Source organism: Diospyros lotus, chromosome 6 (assembly GCF_014633365.1).
Source record: "Diospyros lotus cultivar Yz01 chromosome 6, ASM1463336v1, whole genome shotgun sequence".
NCBI lineage: Eukaryota > Viridiplantae > Streptophyta > Magnoliopsida > Ericales > Ebenaceae > Diospyros > Diospyros lotus.
Genome location: NC_068343.1, coordinates 3,818,526 through 3,846,440, shown reverse-complemented (window position 1 = coordinate 3,846,440; position 27,915 = coordinate 3,818,526). Strand labels below are relative to the sequence as shown.

The 27,915-nt window shown below is 37.4% G+C and overlaps 4 protein-coding genes and 1 long non-coding RNA gene across 11 annotated transcripts in view; 2 read left to right on the top strand and 3 right to left on the bottom strand.

Moving 5' to 3' along the window:
- LOC127804140 (uncharacterized) overlaps nucleotides 1-9,445 on the bottom strand; it is a 32,719-nt gene extending 23,274 nt beyond the window's left edge. For all 3 annotated transcript variants that reach the window (XM_052340919.1, XM_052340923.1, XM_052340924.1), the window contains exon 1: nucleotides 9,296-9,445. The gene's annotated coding sequence lies outside the window, so the exon portion shown is untranslated. The remainder of the gene's footprint in view (nucleotides 1-9,295) is intronic.
- Nucleotides 1-20,611, top strand: part of LOC127804142 (uncharacterized) — a 38,006-nt gene extending 17,395 nt beyond the window's left edge. The window contains exons 1-6 of one of the 4 annotated variants that reach the window (XR_008023660.1): nucleotides 11,394-11,810; nucleotides 16,208-17,196; nucleotides 17,354-17,418; nucleotides 18,022-18,180; nucleotides 18,592-20,258; nucleotides 20,366-20,611. This is a non-coding gene — a long non-coding RNA (uncharacterized LOC127804142). Of the gene's footprint in view, nucleotides 1-11,393; nucleotides 11,811-16,207; nucleotides 17,197-17,353; nucleotides 17,419-18,021; nucleotides 18,181-18,591 lie in introns of those variants that run through there. The other 3 variants (XR_008023659.1, XR_008023657.1, XR_008023658.1) reach the window with 3 other exon arrangements.
- Nucleotides 834-5,126, bottom strand: LOC127804133 (uncharacterized). Its single transcript, XM_052340890.1, has 6 exons — nucleotides 4,535-5,126; nucleotides 3,572-3,721; nucleotides 2,358-2,616; nucleotides 2,047-2,265; nucleotides 1,766-1,908; nucleotides 834-1,344 (listed from the first exon to the last, which is right to left on the bottom strand). The coding sequence occupies exons 1-6, from the start codon at nucleotides 4,832-4,834 to the stop codon at nucleotides 1,045-1,047; spliced, it is 1,371 nt and encodes a 456-aa protein (XP_052196850.1). The 5' UTR covers nucleotides 4,835-5,126; the 3' UTR covers nucleotides 834-1,044.
- On the bottom strand, nucleotides 5,608-9,446 carry LOC127804139 (uncharacterized). Of its 2 annotated transcripts, XM_052340918.1 has the most exons (3): nucleotides 9,296-9,446; nucleotides 5,961-6,928; nucleotides 5,608-5,869 (listed from the first exon to the last, which is right to left on the bottom strand). In XM_052340918.1, the coding sequence occupies exon 2, from the start codon at nucleotides 6,795-6,797 to the stop codon at nucleotides 5,991-5,993; it is 807 nt and encodes a 268-aa protein (XP_052196878.1). In that variant the 5' UTR covers nucleotides 6,798-6,928; nucleotides 9,296-9,446; the 3' UTR covers nucleotides 5,608-5,869; nucleotides 5,961-5,990. The 2 variants fall into 2 exon arrangements, with proteins under 2 accessions (XP_052196878.1, XP_052196877.1); XM_052340917.1 differs by having other exon boundaries at nucleotides 5,608-6,928.
- Nucleotides 20,612-22,660: 2,049 nt separating the features above from the next.
- Nucleotides 22,661-26,153, top strand: LOC127805044 (cyclic nucleotide-gated ion channel 2). Its single transcript, XM_052342218.1, has 8 exons — nucleotides 22,661-22,907; nucleotides 23,013-23,637; nucleotides 23,942-24,157; nucleotides 24,261-24,577; nucleotides 24,671-24,782; nucleotides 24,904-25,140; nucleotides 25,279-25,365; nucleotides 25,498-26,153. Exons 1-8 carry the CDS (start codon nucleotides 22,876-22,878, stop codon nucleotides 25,981-25,983), a joined length of 2,112 nt encoding a protein of 703 aa, XP_052198178.1. The 5' UTR covers nucleotides 22,661-22,875; the 3' UTR covers nucleotides 25,984-26,153.
- The last annotated feature ends 1,762 nt before the right edge of the window (nucleotides 26,154-27,915 follow it).

Genomic DNA, 27,915 nt, shown 5'->3' with positions numbered 1-27,915 from the left:
TTGGCACTTCATAAAAGGCACATAGGATTCTCCTCCCCTCAAGCTCTATTTCCACAAACTCATCCTCTGCCGTGCTTTAGATCTAGCATGCTCTTTCCTGTTATAATAATAATTACAGTTTCCTAAAAGGCTACTCCTCTCTAAACTGCTGCTGGGCCATTGGAGTAGATGAGATTAGTTGAGTTGGGACTTGGGAGTGACCCTCCAACCAAATATTGCCAATATTATTCATTCATTTAATGTGCACCCTTTCTTTCTTAGAGAATTTAGTTAAGGAGAGTGTTTAGGGTAAAATTTTACCGTACTATATTTTTTTTATATTAATTTATATTGTTAAAAGTAATTTTTAAAAATTAATTGATATTATGTATAGGGTACCCTCTACTCTCAACTTAGCTAGGATACAATACAGTTAATGATAATGATCATTCATTCTACTAGACCACATATGCCCTAAAAGCCAGTTCCATTTCTTCTCTGTAGAAGGCTTAATTAGCACATCATCATCATATCTGTCTCTGGTTCTTTACCCTACTTAGTATTTACTGTACCCTTCCATCGCGCTAAATAAGATGAAACTGGAACTCTGTTTGATGGGCACACGGCAATGATCAAAGTAAAAGGCCGCATACACATGCTGCCTGTTGCATCAGCGTCAGAGCTGTAAAGAAAAGGTCATAAATATTGGTTGCTTTTTTACTTGCAGGTTCATATAATTTAAAACATGGGGTGAAGCTGAGGGTGGTCCTACTTTCTTTGCTTGGTTGGTAAGAAATTCTAATAAAACCCCAAGAAAGCGACAGAAAAGCAGATCAAGCAAGAGGAAAGTCCACTGCCAACAACCTATACATGAATTGTTTCATTGAAGACACCCAGGGAACATCACTGTCATTCATAACTGTATGTGCAATTTTCTTTCCATTTCAAAAAGAAGGGCTATGAGAAAGTGGAACCTGTATAGCTTACTAGTTACACCACATATACAGCTCTCCAAAATTTAACATGCAGAAGTCTTTGCTGGAAGTTGAGGTTGAGGTGGGATTATCATCTTTTCCGACCAGAGACGGTCTTCTTCACAGCTCCAACTGAGACTAAGAACTGGTCGAGGGACGATAAGGTCTTCATGTCGTCTGGAGGGAAGTAACTGGCTGCTTTCCCCATAAGCGATGCGAAGAGGAGAGATAGAGAAGGCCGAGTTATATATCGTTCACCTAAGAGATCATCAAGGAATGCAAATGCCGCTAAGAAATCTGATCCGCTAGCATTTATTGGAGCAGCAAAATGAGCAGGTATTATTCTCTTAAATCTCCAGTCCCTCGTGATGTCATCGATCCAGTCCCTCACCTGAAATTTTGAGGGAGGAAGCAGAAGCGTTAGAATTTAAAAAACAGTCATGGTTGCAGATCAAAGACTTCGTTTTTATACTTTGATGAAGATCCAAGAAAAGTGGCTAGGAAGTTAATCAATGTGGCATGGGTTCTCCTGCCTCCATGCTACCAGTATCGGAAGCCAGGCCAAAGCCCAATGAAGGGATTGGTGGATTCAATGAGAAAGAATAATTTTCCAACGCAAATTGTTCATTACTTGTGTTCCAAAGCACGACTTTTGAGTCTTGAACTCGCATTCTACTAACACTCTTCCAAGAGACCCAATGCATTTAGGGAATGAGTTAGCTTAGGTTTGGTAAAATCTAGATATAAATTCTTAGGGTAAAAGACCCAATTGATCCGATGAGGAAAAGTCTGCAATGGAGTGGTTTGCCCACCTTTTCAGGAACTTTGCTGAAGACCAATGTCTTGACGATGGGTGAGACAATCAGCTTTTGCGACATTTGAGCAAAGCTAGCATTCGGCTCCAAAAGATTCGATGGACCAAGGAATAAGATTTGGAGAACCATTCTCTCCCATCCTGCACAATAGGTTTTTACTCTGATTCAGTTTTCAAGCGATAAGGTACATGCTTGCCTACATGTCCATCAGCATCTTCTGAGGTTTACTTACAATCTAGCACATGAAAAACCTCCAGAAACTATGATAGAGGACCAACCTTTTTGTCGGCTCATCTTGTTATCAACAACTGGTTCCTGAGGGACTTCCTTTCCTTTACTCAGAATTTTTACAGCCAAGCCATTCTTTGCAGACGCCAGCAAGGATTCTTTGCTAATACACGCAGGGGGCTGTCTTGGAACATAAATTACAGCATCTGTCACCAGCAACGTTCTTGAACGCTTGTGGTAGAATGCCACTTCCACATAAGGCCCAATCCCTAACACATTGTTTTAGAAAATTAATCGGTGAACACAGTGATCCGACAAGATGATTTCAACTTTCAAATTAAGCTAAGGCGGTGCCTATTACCTACTTCTGGGGAGCTTAGAACTTTTTGTTCAATCTCATCAGCCCATGGGGTTGACAAATCTCCATCTTTCAAAGTTTTAGCACGGAAAATTCCAAAAAATTCCAGAGGCAAATTCAAAGGCCAACTCCATTGTCTTGGTGCTACCCATATCTGAGCCTTGGGGAACTTTCTGGAGAATGGACCAACAAATATTTTATGCTCGTATGCAAATGTAGGCAGGACAATGTATTCTACAGGAGCTCCCAACTCCTTCACAAGCTGCAAAATAGAAGTTAAGAAAATAATGTGTTACTCAAAGTTAAACAATGGACTAAAATATGTTGAGGCAGACTTAACAACTGAGGTTGTCTGCAACAAAATAATGTTGAACAATTATTTTTTAACTCATTTATAGATAAACTTTGAGACCCCCAACCCTATTTAAATGATCCTTTATAATTATTTCTCAATGTTTCTTTTATAAAATAATTAACCAATAAATAATATATGAATCTTAGATAACACCTTAATTGAAACCACCTTCCTGAGTTGTACGTGGAGATATTGTTTCCCTTATTCAAGGCCTTTGGGCTTCTTAATCAACCAAAGATGCATCCCAAGCAATCAGGCACCTGCTTCAACACTTACTTTCATTGGGATTTCAAGTTTCTCTAAGGCACTAAAAGTAACTGTTCTGTGTCATCAAAAAATAGGCATATCTGCAAAATGATGGTACATACCAAGCCTTTAACCACCATCTGAGGTTGGCTACATGAATTCTAGCTCTCCAATTATTTCCATCTATGGGCCTATGACCTTAGATTCTTTTTGCAAATGATGGCTAAAAATTATTCATTGCCATTTATCTCTAGGTGACAATTTATTGTTATTAATGGAAGACAATTGGAGAAGATAATGCAAGCCATTCAACACTGGAGTACCTGTAGCCTGTAACATTACAAATTCCCCTTTAGTGCCCATCCACCGACCCCGACGCCGCCCCCCCCCCCCCCCCCCCCCCCCCCCCGATGCAAGTGAAGAGAGGTCACTAGTTTAAGAAGTGGAACCTTGAATGATGCAGAACTAACAACCCGTACATGAACTTTTTATAGCGTGTTTTGTGAAAAAGAATAAGGTAGAATAACTCAAACTTCTAACGAATTCTATGGTTGAGCTTTAGTATTCAGAAGCATTTCATTAAATCCGTGAATAAAACTAGATAACAGAATAAGACCTGAATACACTCCTTCGTTGGAGCAATTGGTGCATGGACCCATAGTCCTCCAGAATTGAGCTTGATGACTGTCATTCTAATGTTTGTTGAGACACTGCTGAAGCCCAGTGCTTGCTCTTGCTCAAATAACCATATACAGCCTTTCACAGCCTGAGAAAAGAAAGAGGATGAATTGAAGTACAGAAAGAGAGAATATGGTGCAAACTACATTATCATTATTCATTTTTCTATTAAAAATGAAAATTTTAAGAACCTCTAAACGCTCAATGAACTTCCAATGACAATCAGTGCATGCATGGAAAAGATGATTGCGACAATCTGAGGGCACATCCATTTATCTTTCAATTGTGGACATTATGATACATTTCCAGAATGAGTCTTTCAGTTAAAGCTGATTTTGTAATAGCAAGTCTATGGGGAAAATTCAGAAACAGGCACCACAACCTCCCCCTTTCATTTAAGTTTGTTCTTTGTTAAGTAATTTCTGTTCAACCAAAAATCAAATTCAGATAAGACTGCTGCTTAACTAAGCTTCTACAACTTTGAGAGCTGATACTTGGTGTGCTGTGTTTCAAGAGTTACTTCCCTAAACAAGTTGAGTGACACATGAACAAGCAGATAAACCTGTTTAGGTGGCCAAATGAATTTTTACGTAGTACAGAATGTTCTACATATACCATGAATAAGAAGATAGGAGAAATTGTTTCAATATCAGTGCAGTTAACTGGAGTAAGCTTCGTAGAGTGAACCATGACAGAGTATACAAAAGAGAGTCTATGAGGCACGAGAACTGAAGTGATATTACCCTAGCAGAGTAATTCAAGGACTCCAGGCAAAAATTCCCAGAATAGCTCATCAAATGTAAGAATGGTATCAAAAGAAATCATTGCCATAAAATTTGACAAAACGACTTAACAAAATAACGAATTGAAGACAAAAAGGCACAAAAGGAGTGAAGCTAACCTCAGTTCTGATAGTACGCCTATTGAGAAAAGGACCAAGAGGGAAAGGGAACCCAGTGAAGTTCAGATAAAACCTCCCGCCGGCGCTGGCGGCAGTGGTTGCAGAATTGGTGGTGCTGGTGGTCGATGAAGCAACCACTAAGCCGATGGAATCTCTCCGTTTGCTCTTCCAGGGATTCAACTGTAAACAAAGGCCTTTCAAGGGTGACCCGCCAAGGAAGCTAGAATTTGGGTCTCTCAGATAAATTGGGTTTTGGGGAAGAGTAGATTTTGGGGAGGATACAGAAATGGCTGCCGCCATTTTTGACAGGGAAACAACTCAAACGAGCCACAAGGGTGAATTCAGTAGGCTACCGCTGCTGTGGATTCTGAACCTCTCAACAAGAGGGATCCATTCGGGGCTTCCAAATTTGTGGAGGTAGCGTTGTGACACGTGGACGATCCATGTTGGACTATTTGTCCCCCATGGAATTTGAGCAATTATTGTGGACGACGAAAAGAGAGATGCAAAACCAGAAGCATTTTTTGCTTCCAGAGACGACGCGCGGGGTTTGGTTGGGTGGGAACGACGGAAGAACATCGGTTACATTCTACAACCATAAATTACCACCTCTAAATTCATCCTCATTTTTAAAATTCTATTCCCTCTCTCTCTCTCTCTCTCACCCATTATTCTTTTTTGTATGATGATGACTTCCAGAATCTTAATAAACTTTTCTAGAAATTCAATAATACTTTGAAATTATCTCACTAGATAACCTCATTTTGTCGATAATATCTAAATATTAAATTAAGAGATACCACCTTTGTACAATTTAAGACTCTTCCATGAAACTTCATCGTGATACATTCGTCTTCAAAATTTACAAGCATTGACCCCATTAGGTAGAGCACACAAGGTCAAGAGAATTTTTTTTGAAAAAAACATGTGAACATATCTTTGAGCTTCCTCCCACCCCAAAAAAAGAAAAGAAAAGAAAATATTTTAGAGGTTCCAAACATGAATCCCGTCTTTGGTGGTGTAACCTCCACTAAGCAAAAGAACTGCATACCATGCACATACTACTCTCAAAATGAACAAAATAAACTTTCCATAAACAGCATACTACATCCATAAGCACCAACAAGTATTTGTACAAACAACAAAATGAACTTCTTGCCAGAATTCAACTACTCAGGAACTTCAATTTTTAAACGACATCATTTACAGAAAGCGGGCACGCTTGCAGTATTCATGAAAGCAGCAACCATCACCACAACCACCATACCCTCTGCGGATCCCAAGTAACCCGAACGTTTAAAAGGATTTGCAGGTTTAGCATACTTAAATAGGATCCTGGGGCATGTTTGAAACAAGGTGGAACTCGTCAAATTACACCACAAATGTAGATTCAGATGAGCTACTATTTGGTTTGGGGCATACTTACCGTACCTGGGACAACAAAGAGAATGACATCTCAAGTGATGATTTCCCTAACCAGCCAGTCCAAACTCGGATACGCAAAGTACAGAATGAGAAAGGATGGAAGAGCAAATAGAAGAGTGATAAGTATGTACACGGCTAATATGGCTGCACTGGCAGGTACTGCATACAGCACAATCAGAAGAAAGATGAAAACCAGAGGGAACTTTGCTGTCAAATGAACAAAGAAAACCAGCGACTTTCTGAGGGAAGATTGCAGTCTCTCCACAGTTGGGTGATTATTAACTGGGTGGCGGTCACGGTTTAACCCTGATGATTCTGAATTGTGAATGTATTGTCCCCTCCTGCCAGCCGCCTGGTTTACTTGACTCCCTGGTGCTAACTTCTTGTTAGACGGCCACATTGGAAGATGATCCTTGCAGAGACCAGAATGAGACTGCATCCGGTCACCATTCAAGCTCTCAACCATCCAGAGCAGGAAGTAGTTCTTGCGAGGGAACCTTAGATCTCCCTTGTAAACCAGACGGGGGGATAAGAAATTGCACCAGGGGCAGGAAACAAAAAGCGGAAGTTGAATTGGTAAAGTAGGAAATTTGACAACAGCCCACTGAAGCCCCAAAATGCAATTTTTGCAGAGAGTATGACCACACCATAAAACATAGGGCACATTTTCAACTATGTTGAAAGACTCCCAGCATATTGGGCATTCTAGTCCTTCATCCCTGCTAGAATCTGAAGAAACTTCGTCATCCGAGCTCTCCAGAGCAGCTTCAGACAATTTTCTTGGCTCATTCTTGAATCCGATGCTGCCAGCTATACAATTGGATGCAAAGCTCCACATTATGATAGTATAGTGCAAATTACTACAAAAAGGTGACTCGTTCTCTTTCAAGAAACACAGCCACTCAGAAAGCAATTGTTGCCGTCAAGCATCCAGCCAAGCTCCTCCTTGTGCTGTTGGCAATAGTACTCCTGCAAAGCCAACCTCAAAGGATTTAAGCATTCATAAGAAAAGATGTCAAACACAAAACAGTAGATTTTGTTCATTTTATTTTCTCTAAAATAAGACATTGTACTGATGGATCAATTAACGTGGACACCAGAAATATGTTTCATAATAGTTGACAAGACTTGTATATGACAATATTTGTCTCCCATAGGATTTGAGCTGAGCATGACTATGTCCGAAAGGGTCCAAATGCCAAAGAAGGCCAGAGGAAAAACATCAATTAGGCTAGAGAGGCTTAAGATACATAGCAATGGCCAAAACTGTGGAAAGGTGACCAAGACTTTGGGTAGATAATGTGAAATCTTTTAAGCATATTTATTAAAAACCGCACCAGTCATTGAATTGGTTAATGTACTGTCTTGACCAGTTGTTCATTAGTCAAACCACTGGTTCAAGCATGCATATATGAAAAATAATAAATTAATAATGCCACTGTTCGACACTGTTTAGGACCTTTAGGTTGTATAAACACCAATTAAAATAACATAAAAGCATGAATCACTAATTACAGATTCAAATTTCATCATTACAAAACTAATTAAAAACCACAAAAAATTAATTCATTCATTCAAGGTTTTTGAATCACCGCTCCCATTGATTCCTTCTAAGGCCTTCAAATATGTGAGAGAGTGGCTTCAACAAGGCTGTCTGGCTCGATTGAGAATTGGAGATGACATTTTGTCTTCCTGGCTGTTTTGACTTTCAATCTTCATTATTCATTTTTTGTTTGTTCTTCTTTTTTATTTTTTCTTGAAAAAGACTAATTTATTCTATTAAACAAAATAATTCTTTAAAATTTGTGGTTTATTTAGTACTTTTGAATAAAAATAGAAGCTAGCCGATTTATTTGGTATTACTAATTTGACCAATTCACAGAAAACCAGTCAGTCTTGACCAATTTACAAGCACATCTGGTCTTTTTCATGAACCAAACCAGTATGGCAACTGGTTTGCAGTCCAGCCAATCAGTCCAGTTAGTTACTATACTACTTTTTTAAGACATTCTCGCACTATGAAATTAAACAATAGGTTTATATATAGTATCATAAAGGAATAACGGAGGGGAACATAGCATCATAACGACATTCAGCCTGAATAAACTGGTTTCAGCTAACTAACTATTTTGTCGTTTCGGTGTAAGGAATCTATTCCAGATAAACATATATCTTGAAGCATCTTTTTGTGTCATGTTGCACCACTAAAATAGTCTGGAACTTGCTATCCCTATGTACCCATTTCTGAAAAGCACGGAGACAAAAGAATGAAATGAACAAAATTTCATGCCTGCGTTCATCTCACGTAGTTAATCAGGTGGTTTGACAGTTTGTCTGGCATCTGGCTTCAATACCAAGCGCGTCTCAATATGAGCATCAAAGTCATTGATCAATGACTCCAATTTTGGCATGACAAACTGGTTTGATCATTTTGACTCCCAAAAAGGGGGGGGGGGGGGGGGGGGTGAAGCTGTAAAATCCTTAAATGACCCAACTTAAGTACAAGTTATAAACTTGCCTAAGAATCAAACAGATTTGATTCTTTTCAAAAGTGTGTGCAATGCTTGAGCTACAATTTAGTACCATAAATCTATTAAGTCAAACTATACCATGTTATGTACAGGAAAAAAACACTAGTTACCTTCCTGTGGTGTTCCTAATTCAAAAACAAGGATGCAATAGAGCAACAAGTTCCCCTTATGTATGCCACAACAACTTCACAGAGAAACATTACACTCATGTTAGTGACTATGGTCACGTTACAAAGAGCAGATAAACCAAGTCCTATAACAAGTTTGCAACCAAGCTCAAAGCTCTGTTTTATATAGCAATTAAGCTAGAACAAGCTCAACTAAGGAAAGCCAGCATTAATGTTTTCTGGTGGCAGGCTAGAAATTTAACAGAGCCAGGCCTGATACATGATGCAGTCATTTCTACCAACCTACAAACTGCCGAAAGCAACTTTGCACAGGAGACCGCCTTATTTCCACGGTCTCTTTCATTCACCAATTTTTTCAAAATATAAGAAAGCAACCAATTTAGGGAATGGAGATAAATTCAGGTTAAACGAGTCGCAATCAATGGAATCTAATAAAACAGCCAACAGCAACGAGTTGAGAAACAATTATAAGTTCAGACGTAAAACCCCGACTCCCACGCAGAACAAACAGCCAGTAACTTTTAAAAATGAAACCCCAAAACTTGGTTCTAGGGCACAATTCAATCACAATCGGAAATAGCAATCGAGATAACGCAAACTCAACGCTTGTAACTGGCAACCGATCACAAGAATTTTTAATAGAAACAGTATAAAGAGTACCAAGCGGCGATCTTTACCGATTGTTCGCGGAGACATTCCAGACGGAGTTGGTGAGCGAGAAGAAAGAGAGAGCATGAGGAAAGGGGGCGAAATCTCCTGGAACTCTCCTCTCTCTCTCTCTCTCTCTCTCTCGCTTTCTCGATCAAACGATCGAGCTTGAAGTCGTGAACCGTTCAACTTCGGTTTATTATTTATTACTTGTAACAGATCCAGCCGACTCCGATGTCGTGGGCAAGTGGGAGTATCGGATCTGAATCTCTAGCAATTAATTAATTACTTATTTCTTGTTAAGAAGTTCTCCCATAAGAAGATAGGGAATATATGTAAATGTAAATATATTGTTAATTAATAAGCCTAGAGAAAAAAAGTTTTCCCATACCACAACAGAGAATATATATTCTTAGATTTCATTCATAAGTTGATGGGAATAACAAGCAAATGAATTTAAGAGAGATAAATAAATCAATTTTTTTATTAAAAAAATTATGACATCATATAAAAGCATCACACTTATTTATTTAATATAGCTATCCTCGACTACTTTAGAAAAAATATTAGAATTTTTTTATTTCCTTCATTCTTTCTTCGTTCTTGATTTGATGTTTATGTGTATCTCCGAAAGACCAACGGTAAAGTGTGCTTTGAGGCTAATAATTTGTAGGGCTGACTAATCTAATTTTGGAGGTCAATTCTAATTTTGGAAATAGGTCAAGTGGTGGTGACTTGTAAAATAATGTGATTGTAAAAAGGGATAGTTTAAAAGTATATTTTATATAAATTAATATAAAATTAGATTTATGAATTAATTTGATACTTTATTATTTATGTTACAAATAAAAACCCATTTAAGTCACTGTAGATAAATCTCAATGGGCCATCGATGATAATATTATTAATTATTTTGTTATTAAACTTCAATAACACACATAAACAACTATTCACATTCTATATAAAGTGTGAAAGTTTTTAACTCGCTAAGTTATCTAGAAAATTTATTTTTTTCATTTTTTTGGGGGGGGAACAGTTGAAGAAAGTGGCATGTAATGCTGGAATGGCCATTTTCTCACCTAAACCTAAACGAAAATTTACCTCCCTTGAGCTGAATTTGTGTTTGGTAGCACATTGGCACCTTTTCAGCTCACCAATTTGAGCGATTTTTCCGTTATTCATCAATCCGTCTGAGGCCGTGAGAAGGCAGGCCCAAGGGCAATTGTGTCAGCTGTGTCTGGGCCAAAGCCCAATTCCGGGAAAGCGCAAGGCCCATTCAAAGTTGTAATCACAAATTTTATTATTTTTGTCAAGTAAACAAATAAATGTCGATTTTTTTTTGTATTTTTTCAGATTCATTTATAAATCACAATTTTATCAACTCGCTTAGTAATGTTATGTTATTGTTAAACTTCATTTAGAGTTAAGGCTTTAGATAAATTAAAAATAATATTTATCTTTATTCATTATTATTGATGTGCTCAAAAAAATGATTCCAAAGTCTAAAATAAGACTGAAGATGAAGAAATCTAAAAAGCGAAGATAAAGAAATATTTTCAATAGAAAAACCCCTAGGAGACTCTTACAAAGACTTCTCCTAAATACCCTTAGAAGACCTTTGAGGGTTTTAGAGATATAGTATTCGAGGGATTATTCAGATTATAAATTACAAAGAATGTGTTAACTCACTTTTAAATTTTTACTTGAAAATTCAAAATAAATAATCTTGAAAAAGATGAATGTTCTTTCATTTATCGGTATTCAAACTTTATAAATAGGAAGTGATATATATGAATAAAGTATATAAGAATTTTTAGACAAATTACTTAAATATATTTTTATTTTTCGACTGATATTAACTTAAGAATGAGAAGATTTATGCGAGAAACACTTAACGTCCACGACTATCTTTTGTTTTATAGGTCTTTTAGAGACTAAACATTCAAGATAAATATTATCGCATAGTTATAAATATATTATTTTATTTTGACAATCATGATTATGTATTCAAAAATCTAAGGATGTGACACTTTATTATTGAATTGTAACAATAAACCGTTGCATAAAATATTTTATTATCAATGTAATTAAGATACCATGGCATCATTGACTTGGAACTAAGAAAGAGGTATCTTAACGTGGGCTTCAGCTGTTAACAGGATGGAGCCAGGAGGGGAATGGTGGTCCAGGTCGAGAAGACAATAGAAAAAGGCAAGGCCAGCAACAACTTGCCTCCCATCATTGATTCACATAAACCGACTATATCAGTTGATCACTGCTCGTTTGCGCTGATGTGATCTCTTCTTATCTTTGGATTGAAGAAGAAGCTGAAAACCTACGCCCCGATGATGCATACGGACAAAATTAAAGAAAAGGTGGAGAATCCAATCAAATCCGCAGTGTCATTCGATCGAAGGGGACGCCGACGGGACCCTCGCGGAAGGAATCCAAGAACCCTAGCTTTATTTCTCACTGTGCGCTTCTACGCATCGGAGTAGGGACTGGAATTAGCTTCAGTCGGAGTTTGTTTAGAGATTCCATCAGGTACGTCGCGTATTATAATTACACGCTTCGAGCCTCTAATTCGATTGGAAGGAATGACTGAAATTCGCTTCTCGATCTGATCTGATCTGATTTGATTTGATTTGCTTACTGCATACCAGTTTTGCAGTTTAATTAACGATCGTATTAATTGGCATTAAACTGGCTAATCTCAGCCTTATTAATTATAATGGTTCTTAGTGAAAAAAGAAGAATTTAGGGTGCGGCCGCATTTTTCATAAAAAAATGGTTATTTTCCAGGGATTGGAAAGCGATGTCATTCTTTTTAAATTTATAAATCATATTTTGAAAATATATAATGATAAAATTTTATCTATCAATATATATATTATAATGATAAAATAATTATGTATAATTTATTAATATATATTATATTAATATAAAATATAATAAATAAATAAAAATAAAATTCAAGTACAAAAAGGTACACTTTATATGATAAAATGAACAATTTTTATGAAAAATAATGATAATTAAACATCAAAAACTAAAAAAAATATAGTAATTTTTAGGTAAAAAATTAAATTAATTAAATTAATAATTTTTAAACAATTCAATTACCTAAAATTTATTTTCTCTCTATCCCATGCAAGTTGCATGCTTCCAAACAAAAGCCCCCTTAAAATACTCAAAGCGCTTGATGACAAAGTTCATCGTCATTGTCTGCACTCAATTATTGCCAGCAGCAGCAGCGTCGTCTTTTGATGCTTAATAATTCTTTCTTCCTTATGCTGAGCTATGAACAGTGATTAGAATTCCCTATGAAGGTTGGGGGCATGAGTCTCTCTCGGTTTGTCTGTTGGATGTGAAGTAGATAGATGAGATTGAATGAGACTAGTCCCGTCGCCGATGGTTCATTGCGAAGGTCGCCGTCGTTTTCGCGCGTAATTGTTTACGCTCTTCCAAAATCGTAAGGAACGTACGACACAATTGGTATTAGGCATACCCCAGACATGAAAATGACTTCACTTTCTCCTTTACGTGATGAATAACGCCTTCCCTTCTTCTTTCTCAATAATTTTAGGGCAATTTTGCATCAACTGTCTACAACTCTACTGGACATTTACCCACCTCAGCCTCAATTCCAAAAGTCTCTACCGGGCTCCACCATTTTGTCCCCTTGCCTCCTTAAAACCCCAAAAATTAGGGATATGCATATGTCTAAATCTCAATCTTGGATCAGGTAAATCTCACTTTACTTGTAAGTTTTGATATATTTTTGGTTTAAACAGGTCTTGAACCAGTAATTAGTATAGTATTATTAATTATTAATAATATATATAATTTTAAAATTTTATATTATATATGTATTTTTTAAATTTTATATTGAAAACAGAATTTCGAACCGGTCTGGCCCGATTCAATTTTAGGTCCAAAAATTTTAAAAATCCTAACCCAGTCTAGTTCGAACTAAATTAGCACTCAATATGTATGGTTGGTGAATAATTAATTGTACTTTAAATTAAAAAATATCATAATATATAATCTTCATATAAAGCTTGGTGGAAATAAAATAAACGAACGAATTCACAAATTACATATATATTAAATAAACACAAAAAAAATTATCAATAAATTTGAAAGATTTAAACCTTAATTATTAAAAAAAGTCACTATACCGTCCTACTATTAAATAATTAGATATTTATAATTATCGTAGCATATTCCTCGAGGAAATATGAAGTTCTCTCGAAAAAAGTGTATTATTCCAAGGGAACCTAAGGAGGAAGTCTTCTTAGATGGTACACTTGGACAATCAAACCCTTCGAAACATGTCTTTCACATTAGCAATCATTATGAACACTGCACACCCAATCGAGCTACTCTCATAAGGAAAACGAGGGACACTCTCTCTCTCTCTCTCTCGCGGATAACAAATTCGTTTGTTGCATATTAACTAAAGAAATTATAATTTTTAATTGTTTAGATTATAATTTTTAAAATTTAGAATAAATTGTGAACTTATTTGTTACAACTTCTCAGAAGTTGTAGTTAAACAGTTGTTAAACGGTTGTGGTATTTGATATCATAAACTGTAAAATAACTTATTTTTGTATAATTGTCCATAATACCCTTAATAGTTATAGAATGATAATTTAAAAATTAGTTAGTATATATGTATAAGTTTCAAGTGTTATAAAAAAAATTAATTAGTGTATAGAGAGAAAAGGAGATGGCGAGTGAGAAGAAGAGATTTGAAAATAGAGATAGCGGTGGAGAAGAGAGACCCTTGATTGTGTAGACAGAAGAGTAATAATTTGTTAAAAATAGGGGTAAAATTGTCAAAAAAAAATATAACTGTTTAATCAGAAGTTGTAAAAGTTGGGGTACCCCAACTTTGAAAAAGTCAGCTTTTACCCCTTCTAAAAGCTAGTAGAAGTTGTAAGCTATAATTCTAAAAGTTAAAATAAATACTATATACCCACTTTTTTGAAACTATAAGCTAAAAATTATAGTTTTTAAACTGCAACAAACAGGCCCAACAATACCCTGCATTGCTCATACACAATTCAGCTTATCTGACAAAGGCTCTCATTCTCCTGGAAGACCATTCTTTTCGAGGTGGTTTCTCACTAGATTTATTCAATGCTTAATTCGAGATAACTGTAACATCTCAAAAATTAAAAATAAATAATAATTATAAATATTAATATTGAGATCGTTATTGGGTATCTGGAGATTTAAGAAAAAATAATAATTTATGATATTTTGAGAAAATAGAAAATTTAGGCAGTTAATTAAATTACTTGGGGGTATTTATGGTAATAAAGAAATATTGATTTAATTTGTATTTTTTATGATTATTGAGTGTTTATTGTTAAAAAAATAATTATTTATTAGGGAGTATTTAGGAAAATAATAAAATAAATTGAATTAGGGGATTTCTGAAAGTTTTGGGGCTTAAACGCAATTTCTTGAAAATGGAAGTTTGGGTGTGTGAGTAATTAATGGAAACTATGGGTGATAAAATGTAAAATGCGAAAGTGGCCATGGTTCATTTTAAATTTAATGGGCTGCGTATAATGAGTGAAGGAAGTGGCCAGCCCAGTTGGTCACGTGCGTGCAAGCGATAGTAGAGCTCGCGGTAGAGATATCAAAAGGGCCGGCCTGGCCCGGCCCAAGTCGGCCCATGGGTTTTTTAAACGGGTCGGGCCGGCCCTTTTATTAAAAGGGCCGGGCCCAGCCCCTTTTGCCATGGATAGGGCCCGACCCGGCCCACGGCCCCCTTACAAAGGGGTCGAGTCGGGCTAGCTCGTGGGCTAGAGGGCCGGGCCGGGCCCTTAGCCCACAGGGCCTAGCGGGCCTGGCCTATTTTTTTTTAAATAATTTTTTAAAAATAATACATATAATATATACATATATAAATATCAAAATAATACATATATACAAATTAGTTTTTTTTCTTTTAAAAATATTTTCTATCTTAATTCTTAAGTTTTAAATATTATTTCATCATTTTATATTTCAAAATTCTATATGCCTTATAAATTTTCTTGTGAATTGATATAAGACTCGTTGGGGTTCTATTTGCGATGTGCCTATGTGGGTACAAATTATTAGAAACATTATATATATGTTAAGAATTTTATGCGCACTACAACAAAAATGATTTATTGAGGCATTTTTTTAGGGTATTTTTTAGAAAGTATCGTCTAAAATATCATTTTAAGGCACAATCTTAAAAAGTGTCCTAATACAATAACTTTAATGAGGCACAATAATTAAGCGCCCTATAAAATACCATTTTAAGGTACAATTTAAAGAAGTGCCCAAATAAAACAATTCTAATGAGGCACGGCAATGAAATACCCTAATAGACAAATATAAGTGTCTTAATAGATAAATCTAATAGGGCAGAATTTTTGAAATGCCCCATTAAAATAATTCTAACAAGACACTCTGATGAAGTACCCTAATAGACAAATCTTAAGTGCCCCAATAGAATAATTCTAATGAAACTTAGATATACTATAAAATAAACATAGGCACATATATTAATAAGATGATGTGTAGATTAGGTGGTCACGCGTGTGCAAGAAAAATGAAAGGTTCAGGGTTTGACCTGAGGGAGATAAGAGAAGGCCTTGTGGGGATATGAAAAATAAATTTATAGTGATTTTTGAGGCATTTTTAAGTGTCGCAACAAACTTAAATTTATAGTTATTTTTGAGACATTTGTAAATGTCTCAATACGTTTTTGGGGCACAATTACACGCTGCATTATTATTAGTGCCCTAATAGTTAAAATGCCCCAATAAACTATCTATTAAGATATTTTTAAATGTCTTTTAATCCAAAATTTGTTGTAGTAGCGATTAAATTATTTATATTACACGGTAGATTTATTTAATTAAAACTATGATTTTATTAATTGTTAGGAAATGTTTTACTTCGCAGCAGGAGTGCAAGAAAGACAAGAAACGACCGTGTAAAGGCAAGTTCCTAACCCTCTCCTCATGTTCTTTAATTCTCATGAGAAACTCCGTGGTTTCTCGTATTTTATCCCCTCTCTTACTCTAATTTGACGCCTAACATTATTTATTGAGTTATTATCTATTTATTTTAATTTAAATTAAATCCGAGACTTATAAAATTTTATTTGTTGTAAACCTACGAGGGTTTGTACCTCTCCCACTCATTTTGGAATAATGTTGAATCCAACTTGGGAACTAGATTCTTAGAGGTACGGGTTTATTTATGGATTTCTCGGGTTTATTTATGGTTTGATTAGGGCTATCGAGCAGTGGGATAATGGTCGGCTATCTGGTGACATTGGGGTAGACTATCGTTCGGTTCTGATATAGACCGTCGGGCGGACACTCCTAGTCACTAATCGTTGACCAGTGCCGGACACTGTTGATTAGCTCTACTAGTATGTGATTTATTACATGATTTGATATATTGTATTATCGTTCATGGTTTGATATGCACATGGGTACGAGATGCATGTTGGGGTGTTCATTTATTGAGTATGCTTGATCACGGACATACTAGCTTGGTTAGTTTGCATCTGGCACGGGCATATGCATTGCAAATGGTTTACTATGTGGGCGGAGCATGGCCTGATGCTTGGATGTATGGGCACTAGTGTATCACGTTGATACTCATTACGCCATTGCATTTTATGTGCATTGCATGGTTACTGGTTGTACTCTGGTCTCGGACGGGAGGATTGTTCCAAGGGAGCCTATAGCTCAGTTATTCAGAGGCTTGGGTATCGGGAGGACCGACGCGAGCATTCAGGTGACGGGAGCCTCGACCCGGGACAGCGCGCGCAGGTTTGTGGAGATATATGTTGCCTTTCAGGGCAGCGACAAGTTGATATGGGACTTGGGAGCCGTGTGTCTTGTGTGGGCCCTAAGGACTGGTATGTGCTTTTATTTACGCTTTTATATTGTGTTGGGCGTCTCATGACTTGTGTGTGCTTGGGGGTTAGTGTTATGGGGAAAGTCTATTGGATATATTCAGCCTTCCTTTATTGTTTGCTGAGTTTCTCGACTCACTTTACTTTCCATCATTCCAAGGAATGGCAGCGTAGGTCATGGACAAGGGAGTCAACTTTTAGCGGCAGAGTCAGTATGATGTACAGGTAACTCCGTCAGTCCCTGTCAACTCTGATGGTTGAGTAGGATTTACTCTATTACGTTTGACTGTGCTAGGTTATTCCTCGTGTCTTGTATATGTCGGCACAGTAGTCTATATATATCTATTTATCTCATGTGATCGTTGTGCTAGCGAAGTACTCGTAGTGCATGCATGTGTATAGCTTAGCTTTCGCTGTTTTTAATTCTTGTGTATGCATGTTAGCTTAGTTCCTTCCGCAGGCACTTTCGTTCAGGTAGTTCGAGTGGTTGAGATATCCGAACAAGAATACTTACAATAACACTACGTACCCTATACTTGTGTGCCACATGTCCCACTCATTTACTTCAAGGGGTATAAAAATATCCCTTAACCCACCATTTTTAGGACTTTTTTCTCAACCTTTTTCGACTTCCAAACATATGTGCATACCTAAGTCCCTTATTCTCTTGAAGAAATGTGTCAAACCTCTCATAGACAACTCAACTGACATTTTTTACATTTATTTTTCTTGCTTCTTTTAAGTATCATACAAATATTTGACTTAAACATAAAAGGGTTCATACAAGAGAGATCCATGCATGCCTTCTAATCATTTGTTGCCTTGCAGAATACCTTCTCCCAAATAATGGAGTTTCTCTTAAACAATTACAACCCTTTTTCGCTTCACTTTTTGACCCAGTTCTCCTAGTCTAACATCTGCTCACTCTCATGAGCAAAGGCATGAGTTCTTTTGGATAACAGTGAACTCCACCAAGACAAGTAACTGGTCAGTCATTCTTCAACACTCCTTTGACTACCTTGATTTAACTTGAGCTGTTTTAATACAAATTTTATTTATTGCATTTCTAGCAATAACAATAATTAAATTGGCAACTAAAAAATAATATTATATTAAAAGAATAGGGTCATTAAATATGAAAAAGTAAGATTATTGTGTGGGGCAAGGCGTAGGGATTACATCAATCATGAAGGGAAATGAACAAAAATAGGTGGAAAAGCAATGAAAATGGACAAGAAGAGACAGGTAGGTTAGCGGATTGTAGTCACGCCAAGGAATATTAAAAATTATATTACAGAACCCACAATCATGTCTGTTGATATTGATCCCTGATTCATGTTAATGGTCCCACCAATTCAATCTGATCGCTTCGGCCTCTGATCTTACTGATATCTTCAGGTTCAGAACTACATCATGTCATGTGCCAACCTGCAAGACTCATCCCTAACTTATGCGGCCTTAATTAGCTTGTCTGTCTGGGGGACACTCTTCTCAACTCCCCGATGCCATGCCGGCTTAATACCCATTCCCAGTCCCAGGCCTTGTCCCTGCTATACTTCCGGCCTCTCACTTCGTTAAAAGTTCAAACTAGGTGGGTGGAATATTAACAGAAAAATAAAATTTAATATACGCATCTCTAGTAGACAGGTATATATAAAGCTTCTTATTCATGCCATACCTATTTAATTAAAATATACCTTTATAGATTTTATTTTATTTTTTTGACAAGGTTATGGTAGGATTTTTGTAGTTATGAGAGATTTTGGTGATTTTTTTCCTTCTCAGAACATGTTGGTATAGTCATATAAGGTTTATGTAAAACATAGTTATGTTTCTGCTTTACATTTTATATTAAGTTGGAATTTTAATTTCCTCTCAAGTTTTGTTTTGTTACATAAATGGAAAAGTTAACCAAAGTTGTTTATTACAATAAAATGACAATTTGAACTTCATCCTTAAAAAAAAAAAAAAAAAATTAAAATGTCCCATTAAAGTGAGTACGTGAGACTGCTTATATTTTGAAAAGTGTAATTGTCACATCATTTCAGCAATGATAGGTTTATTAATAGGATGAATTTTCCTTGTACAATTCCTATTAGATATATATATATATATATATTGCATAAAACACTATTGCTATAGCTAGCCGTGACTGTGTCTTGTTTGGTAGGTTCAACGCGTGTTTCTCCCATTGTCCAAAGTTCTTTATAATTATAAAATGGAATGTTATATTATTTTAACAATAATATTTTCAAAAGAGAATACTCTTCGAGAAGCTGGTGTGTCCACGTCCTGTTTCCTTGGATTTTCCCTTTCCCTTCACTTACGTATGAAACCTTTGCTTGCAATTGCTAGCTGCTACTGTTACTGCCCGTATAGCGTATGTTATGTGTTTGTGTACCTTAATTTTGGACCCATCCATTAGCGGGGAACGTTTGGATAATGAGCGCGCGCTTGCCTGCCTGGTGGTGTTTGGATTGTAGTTAGTTAGCAAACGAGTATGGGTTTCTTCCTCTCCTCTGCGCTGCATGCGAAACTTCCATACTCCTCCCTAGCTAGATTGTCCCCGTCAATGGCTGCCTCAAAACTTCTCTTATTTACCTCCCAACCCTCTGCTACGCCAAATAGAGTACGAGATACTAACAGCTAGCCAACACGTACGTAGTCGATCGAGGCACCGCATGCTGATAACTGAAAGAACCCTGGAAGTGACATACAGTAGTATAGGCATCGTGACAACATATTGTGTATATATATATATATATACACACACACACGGAGGGATTACGTACGTACGTTACACATAGCTTTAACTTAATTGGGTCCTCTTTCATTGCTCGTCTTCTTCGATCATGATAGTACGATACGTACACTGTAGGTTCCTACCTTCCCAATCAGTGCTGAAATGCATATACGGCAGATAAGAGCCAAAGCTAGCTGCCGGCTCTCATGTGTTAAGATAATTAAGAGAGCCACACGCACCACACACCAGCTCATGACGGTCGGAACTTGGATCAATAAGCAAGCAGTAGTGATCCACAAGCTGCCCATAACCAGCCTTTTGGGTAAACGACACACGGCTAAGATTCTATGGAGATGCCCTTCACGACTTATGCGTACTATCAACAGTCCTATTCTTTAGTTATGACTTATTTGTAGATTTCATTTTCAGAACTGATGATACACATGCCGGAACTTCAACTAGCTGATGTGAACAGTGATATTAATTGGCTCTGCGGGTCTAAATATACTTCAGTGCAGCTTTCTGATAAGCTCTTATTATCATTATGGATCTGAAATCCGAAAGTGAAGTGCTCATTCATCATTTGTTTTTCGAGCTGGAGTGCATGAATTGACAAGTAGTTAATGATGAAAACTTCAACAATTTCTGTGTTCACATAATCCTTCACATGTGAAAGCCAGGAAAGGTTTGATATTATTTCTTTAATTTCCAAAAATGTTATTTCTACATTGAAATTTTATATATAATGATATTATATATCCTATTAATATATATATATAAGACATTAACATAGAATATTAATAAAAATATTAAATTTAAGTGTTAAAATAACATTTTCATTTTTTAGAGACCCAAGCCTAACTTAATTTATTAACATTATTTTTAGAGACTGCCATCTGGATTTTGAAACTAACAATAATCTCTTCTGTCATTAAAAAACTGAAAATGTTATTTAAATATTTAATTTTAATATTTAGGATCACATCTTTTATTAATATATTATATGTTTGTATTGATATGACACGATATAATACATTAATACACGAATATCACTTTAAATTTAAAATTGAGTATATAAGTAGCATATATGTTAAAAATGTTGCTTTCTTTATCCCCTTTCCTTTTTATCTTTGCTCTCTTTTTTAACACAAAATACATATTTTAGTAAATTACAGAAAGAAATATTGTCAAACTTTTTGCTTTTTAATTTTTAACCAAAATTTTATTTTTATTAAGTAATATGCTCAACTTTTTTTTTTTTTTTTGTTTCAATCATAAAATATTATCACCCTCAAATTCAATTAGTCTCTAGCATTGTAATATTACATAAAAAATATATTTTTTCTAAATATATAAATTGAAAATATGATATACTTATATATAAAAATTATATGAGATTGAGGTGATATGTGTTTAATTATATAAAAAAAATTGTTAAATTAGTTAAATTGAGTTGAGTGTCAGATTATAATTATTTGATAAAACATTTGAATTTAAATTTAAATCTTCTAACATACTTAATTAAAATGAGTTAAGCTGTGTTAAATTAAAGTTTTAAGGACAAATACTCTGACGATAAACTCAACTTAACATTAGTTCAAATTCAAATCAAAACACGTCTTTTATTTAACTTCCTTATTATCGCGGAGGTTCTTGCAGAAACCCAGTTTGGGTGTCTACAACCCGGCCCATACCCAAATGATGGGGTTTTGGGTTCATTTTCGATCAGGCAATAAGGTTGCCAAAGGTGAGAGAAAGAGGAAGATAGTACCAACTGGTGCTTTTGACGCCGTGGCTGGAGAGAGAGAGAGAGAGAGAGAGAGGAAGATGCAGGTACCAACTGGTGCTGTTGACGCCGTGGCTGGAGAGAGAGAGAGAGAGAGAGAGAGAGAGAGCTCTAGCCATGGTTGATGGTTTTTAGCTGAAAGTGAGATTGAGATAGTGAAAGGGGAAAAAATTAAAATGTAATGATATTGAATTAATATTAAAAGAAATTATATTATGACTTGTTTATTAGAGGATTGTATACTTATTAGCGTAAGTCTCAAAAGTATAATTGAAATTTTGCAAACAAACAAATTGGGGAGCAATCATTTGATCATATAAGATAAGTGTGTGTGAATTTTGTTAACAATTAAGACGTACGGAATAAATTAACAAGAATAACTTGCTACATATTTAAAAAAAAAAAGAAATAAGACAGAATAAATATTTAAAAAATACTACTCAATTTCATTGTAGCATACACACACACATATATATATATTGATAAAAAACTTGGAATTCTTTTAAACTGGCCTAGCTAGCTACGTACGTACCGTTACATATCGGTGAGATTAATAAAACTGTATATGAAATTGGAACGGTTGAAAGTTGAAACGAACATGGGATAAGAAGCAGGACCTCATGTATTGAAACTTTATGAGGGTAAAACAAAGCTGCTGATGGATGAGTTTACGAGGGTAAAACAAAGCTGCTGATGGATGAGGCGCCATAATTTAGTAGTGGGAGTAGTAGTAAAGTGGACAGTAGAAACATGTGTGGATGAGGAATGTGGAGGACGACGTGTCACGAGATCCAGTGGCTGGACAGCAGGCCAGGGAGTGGGGTCGCCAAATCGCTGATTGGGTTGGGCATGGAAAGGAAGGTGATGAGATGCAAATGAGAAATAAATGGGTCAATGGAATAATAATATATAGGGGACTCGACCTCATGGGATCTCTGCCCCACTCCCCCGGACGTTTACGTAACTTTTTTTGTTCGCCCCCACCCCTTCAATAACTCCATGTGCTACATCTCTCTCTCTCTTCAAACTCCTCGTCATCATAGCTATCAATCTCTCTCCCTCCCTCCACACAATTCTCAGGCCCTTCTCCTTCCCTCTGATTATTTAAGCCTTTAATTCTCTCTCCCATGGTTTCTCTCTTCTCTCCTTTCCCATGCGTCCACACTCGCTCTTCGCTCTCCCGAGGTAGCTACTATATATAAATGTTATGTGTTCTTTTTACTGCTTCTTTGCTCTTTTTGTTGCTTAATTTCCTCGCTCTCTGAGTTGTTTGCATTCGATACCAACTAGGTGGCTCGGAATAGCCCGGCGAAGGGCGTCGTCCTCGGACAGCAACGACGATGTCGTCGACGACGACAACGCAGTCTCGAACTCGGTGGAATGCTACGCCTGCACCCAGGTGGGCCTCCCCGTTTTCCATTCCACCAGCTGCGACCAGGCCCACCAGCCTGAGTGGGAGGCCTCCGCCGGCTCCTCGCTAGTCCCCATTCAGAGCCGGCCCGGCAAGGGCGTCCGCTCGGCGGCCAACCGGCGCCTCTCGGGCCCCTTCGGGTGGGTACTTGACCCGAGGAGCAAGCGGGTGCAGAGGTGGAACAGGGCGTTTCTGCTCGCACGTGGAATGGCGCTGGCCGTTGATCCCCTCTTCTTTTACGCGCTCTCCATCGGCCGCGGCGGTTCTCCCTGCCTCTACATGGACGGCGGGCTGGCGGCCATCGTCACCGTTCTCCGTACGTGCGTGGACGGGGTTCACCTCTTCCACTTGTGGCTCCAGTTTCGGCTCGCGTACGTGTCCAGGGAATCCTTGGTGGTCGGCTGCGGCAAGCTCGTGTGGGACGCACGTGCCATCGCCTCCCACTACGTCCGCTCCCTCAAAGGCTTCTGGTTTGACGTCTTCGTAATCTTACCCGTTCCACAGGTCACCCCCAATAACCAAAATTAGTTATTATTATTATTTTATTTCATCTCGAACCTGTCAGACACACATCATACTAACTGATTGCTTGGCTTCGGTATGGACTGTATCGCTCAACTGAGTTGAACAGAGTATAATTCACCAGTGTACGTGCAAGTAGAGCCCAGCTCCGCCCAACTCGAATGTTTAATTTTATTTTATTAAAATTAAACCGTTCAAGATTGTTGTAATTTGTAATTTACTATTTGCTGCTCTTCTGTGCCTGGGTTCGCCCTTTCTGATGAATTAAATTCCTCATCTTTTGCAGGCTGTGTTCTGGTTGGTGGTACCGAGATTGATCAGAGAAGAGCAGATAAAGATCATAATGACAATACTTCTGCTAATCTTCTTGTTCCAATTCCTCCCCAAGGTGTATCACAGCATTTGCTTGATGCGCAGGATGCAGAAGGTCACCGGCTATATCTTTGGCAGCATTTGGTGGGGCTTCGGGCTCAATCTCATAGCCTACTTCATCGCCTCTCATGTAAGTCTCTCAAGATCAATTCAATTGACCAACTACTTTAATTAATCTGTGTTCGTTCTAGACAAATTTGAACCCACCCTTTATTTATCCCTCCCTTCTTCAGGTTGCCGGGGGGTGCTGGTATGTTCTCGCCATACAGCGTGTGGCATCGTGCCTAAGGCAGCAATGCCGCGGAAATAGTCAGTGTAATCTCCGTTTGTCCTGCTCGGAGGAGGTTTGCTACCAGTTTCTGTTGCCGGCGAACACAGTAGGGAACCCATGCGGCGGTAACGCAACGGCTATGTTCAGAAAGCCATTGTGCTTGGATGTAAATGGACCTTATCCTTATGGGATCTACAAATGGGCTCTTCCAGTCATCTCCAGCAACTCTCTCGCTGTTAAGATTCTGTATCCCATTTTCTGGGGTTTAATGTCCCTCAGGTAAGTGGGAGACGCTTTAAAATCTTGATTCATTATTGCCTATCTTAGTTTTCCATGCTTAGAAGTAGTTATTCTTCATGTATGGCTCTACAGCACTTTCGGCAATGATCTTGAGCCCACAAGCCACTGGCTGGAAGTCATCTTCAGCATATGTATTGTTCTCAGCGGCTTAATGTTATTCACTCTGTTAATTGGGAACATTCAGGTGACTTCCTCCTACTTTCCCCTCGAATCCCCTGTTTTCTGGGTTAGCTATTTCACTATTTGCACTATTTTCTTCCAAACGGGCTAATATAGGAGTAAATTGAACGATGGGGGTGTTAAAGGTGTTCTTGCACGCGGTTATGGCAAAGAAGAGGAAGATGCAGCTGAGATGCCGGGACATGGAATGGTGGATGAGGCGGAGGCAACTGCCATCTCAACTTAGACAAAGAGTCCGCCATTTCGAACGCCATAGGTGGGCAGCCATGGGAGGAGAAGACGAGATGGAACTCATCAAAGACTTGCCCGAGGGCCTACGCCGGGACATTAAACGCTACCTCTGCCTAGATCTCATCAGAATGGTGAGGGCCACCGCTATATTTGTTATAATCTAATCCCATATCAGTAGTCTATTATAGAGATCTTTTAAGTGAAAGTAGATATTATTCAATGTTATTTGTATATAAATGCTTTTTGAAACTGGTGGTTCAATTGTTAAGGTACCAATCTTCCACAATTTGGACGATCTCATCCTGGATAACATCTGTGACCGCGTCAAGCCCCTTGTGTTCTCCAAAAACGAGAAGGTGATGGGAATTTCAGCAATCAGTGCATGATTTGACATTTTTTTTTTTTTTTTTTGTAGAAAACTCATGTAATTGAATTGCTTGAATTGAATCTCTTCATAGCATAATCCCTCTTCATATGCTTGTGATCAGATTATCAGAGAAGGAGACCCTGTTCAACGAATTGTGTTCATCGTCCATGGCAGAGTAAAAAGCAGCCAGAACCTCAGCAAAGGAATGGTCGCCACAAGCATCCTGGATCCCGGCGGATTTCTGGGCGACGAGCTCCTCTCGTGGTGCCTCCGCCGGCCGTTCATAGACCGCCTTCCGGCTTCGTCCGCCACGTTTTCTTGCACTGAATCGACTGAAGCGTTTGGTCTGGACGCAAACCACCTCCGCTACATCACCGATCACTTCCGCTACAAATTCGCCAACGAGCGGCTGAAGCGAACGGCCAGGTACTACTCCTCCAACTGGAGAACCTGGGCCGCGGTGAACATCCAATTGGCGTGGCGGCGCTACGTCGTGAGGACTCGGGGCCAGGTGACTCAGGCGGCGGAGAACGGCGGCAATGAATGGCTCCTTCGGCAGTACGCCGCCGTGTTCATGTCAATCCGGCCGCACGACCACCTTGAATGAGCATTTTTTTTCTCCAAAAAAAAAAAGGAAGAAGAAAACCAAAGTGCTTGTATTCTAATTCATGATTTTCATTTAGTCATTTGGCTCCATTGATGTAACAAGTTGTTCACTTCACGGGGATTAGTAATAAATAAAAATAAATGCATTCTTATTGCCTGCGATGAATATAATGCATCATTGTGTGGGCATACTCTCTGCTTATTCTTTCCCTTTTAGACGAGGCCTCCCATTCCAATCCATCAATAATATTCATGCAGACAACAATTTTTGGAATCCTTTCCTCTACTTTGGTTGTTAGCTGTGTTTCCTTTCTTTTTCTATGTAATCTATAATATAATATTGCATGTACAATTAATAACATGCTATTAAACATTATACAACAACAACATATCCAACATTTATCCCATTATGTGGGGTCGGCTACATGAATTCTACACTTCCATGTATTTCTATCTTTTGTCATATCTTCATTGAGATCCGTACACTTCATATCAAACTTTAATGTCTCCCTCGAAATCTTCTTAGATCTGTCTCTACCTCTTTTTTTGATTAATTGTTTCATTTTATCAACTCTCCTCACATGAGTGTCTCTTGGTCTCCTTCTCACATGACTAAACCATCTTAATCTAGTTTCTCTCATCTTCTCCTCTATTGGCACTACTCTTATCTTATTACGAATAACTTCATTTCTAATTTTTTTTTTTTTTGTATGACCGCACATCCATATTAACATCCTCATCTTCGCTACACTCATTTTTTGCTCATATTGGTATTTGACTGCCCAACATTCTGAGCCGTACAACAAAACTGATCTTATAGCTGTCCTATATAATTTTTCTTTCAATTTTAATGAGATTTTAGCATCACATAACACCCCGATGCATTTCTCCATTTTAGCCAATCTGCCTTAATTCTATATGTGACATCCTCGTGAATTTCTACATCTTTTTGAATCACTGATCCCAAATATCGAAAATGGTCTTTTCTCTGTAAGATTTAGTCTTCCAATTTTATTATAACATCCTCCACTCTTACATTCTTGCTAAATTTACATTCCATATATTATGTTTTCTTTCTGCTTAATTTAAATCCCTTAGATTCTAAATTGTTTCTCCATAACTTAAGCTTAGTGTTCACTCATTCTTTTGTTTCATCCACTAACACTATGTCGTCTGCAAATAGCATATACCATGGTACCTTTGTCTGAATATTTTTAGTGAGTTCATCCATTACTAAAGCAAATAAGTATGGATTTAGTGCAGAATCTTGATGCAATCCTATTGTAATTTTAAACGGTTCAGTATCCTCTCCGCATGTTCTGACCCTTGTCTCTGCACCATGATACATGTCCTTAAGGGCTTGTATATAAGCTATTCAGACTCATTTCTTCTCTAAAACCCTCCATAATACTTCTCTATGGACTCTATCATAAGCCTTTTCTAGATCTATAAACACCATATGTAAGCCCTTCTGATGATCCGATACTTTTCCATTAGGCGTCTCAGTAGATATATAGCTTCCATTGTTGACCTACCGGACATGAAACCAAACTGATTTTTTGAGACCTCTGTTTCTTTTTTAAGTCTTTACTTTATTAGTCTCTCCCAAAATTTCATGGTATTGCTCATTAATTTGATTACTATGTAATTTTCACAGTTTTGAACATCTCATTTGTTCTTATATATAGGAATCAAAGTACTATTCCTTTACTCATCTGACATCTTTTTTTGATTTAAGAATCGTGTTAAATAATTTCGTTAGGCAAGAGATACTCTCTTCTCCCATGCATTTCCATGCTTCTATTAGTATATTATCCGGTCCTACCACCTTATGATTCTTCATCTTTTTTAATGCTTGCCTTATTTTATGCCTATAATAAATTATAAAATTCATGTAATTCAATAATTAAATGCGTATTTAGATTCATTAAAA

Excerpts from the sequence above, each read along its gene's own strand:
- LOC127805044 (XM_052342218.1), top strand. The coding sequence starts at position 22,876 with ATGCGTCCACACTCGCTCTTCGCTCTCCCGAG. Across the intron at positions 24,783-24,903 it reads TGTTAATTGGGAACATTCAG|GTGTTCTTGCACGCGGTTAT; the intron begins GTGACTTCCTCC and ends GGGGTGTTAAAG. Across the intron at positions 25,141-25,278 it reads GCCTAGATCTCATCAGAATG|GTACCAATCTTCCACAATTT; the intron begins GTGAGGGCCACC and ends TCAATTGTTAAG.
- LOC127804133 (XM_052340890.1), bottom strand. The coding sequence starts at position 4,834 with ATGGCGGCAGCCATTTCTGTATCCTCCCCAAAATCTACTCTTCCCCAA. Across the intron at positions 1,909-2,046 it reads CAAGATGAGCCGACAAAAAG|GATGGGAGAGAATGGTTCTC; the intron begins GTTGGTCCTCTA and ends CCTATTGTGCAG. Across the intron at positions 1,345-1,765 it reads TCAGCAAAGTTCCTGAAAAG|GTGAGGGACTGGATCGATGA; the intron begins GTGGGCAAACCA and ends TCAAAATTTCAG.
- LOC127804139 (XM_052340917.1), bottom strand. The coding sequence starts at position 6,797 with ATGTGGAGCTTTGCATCCAATTGTATAGCTGGCAGCATCGGATTCAAG.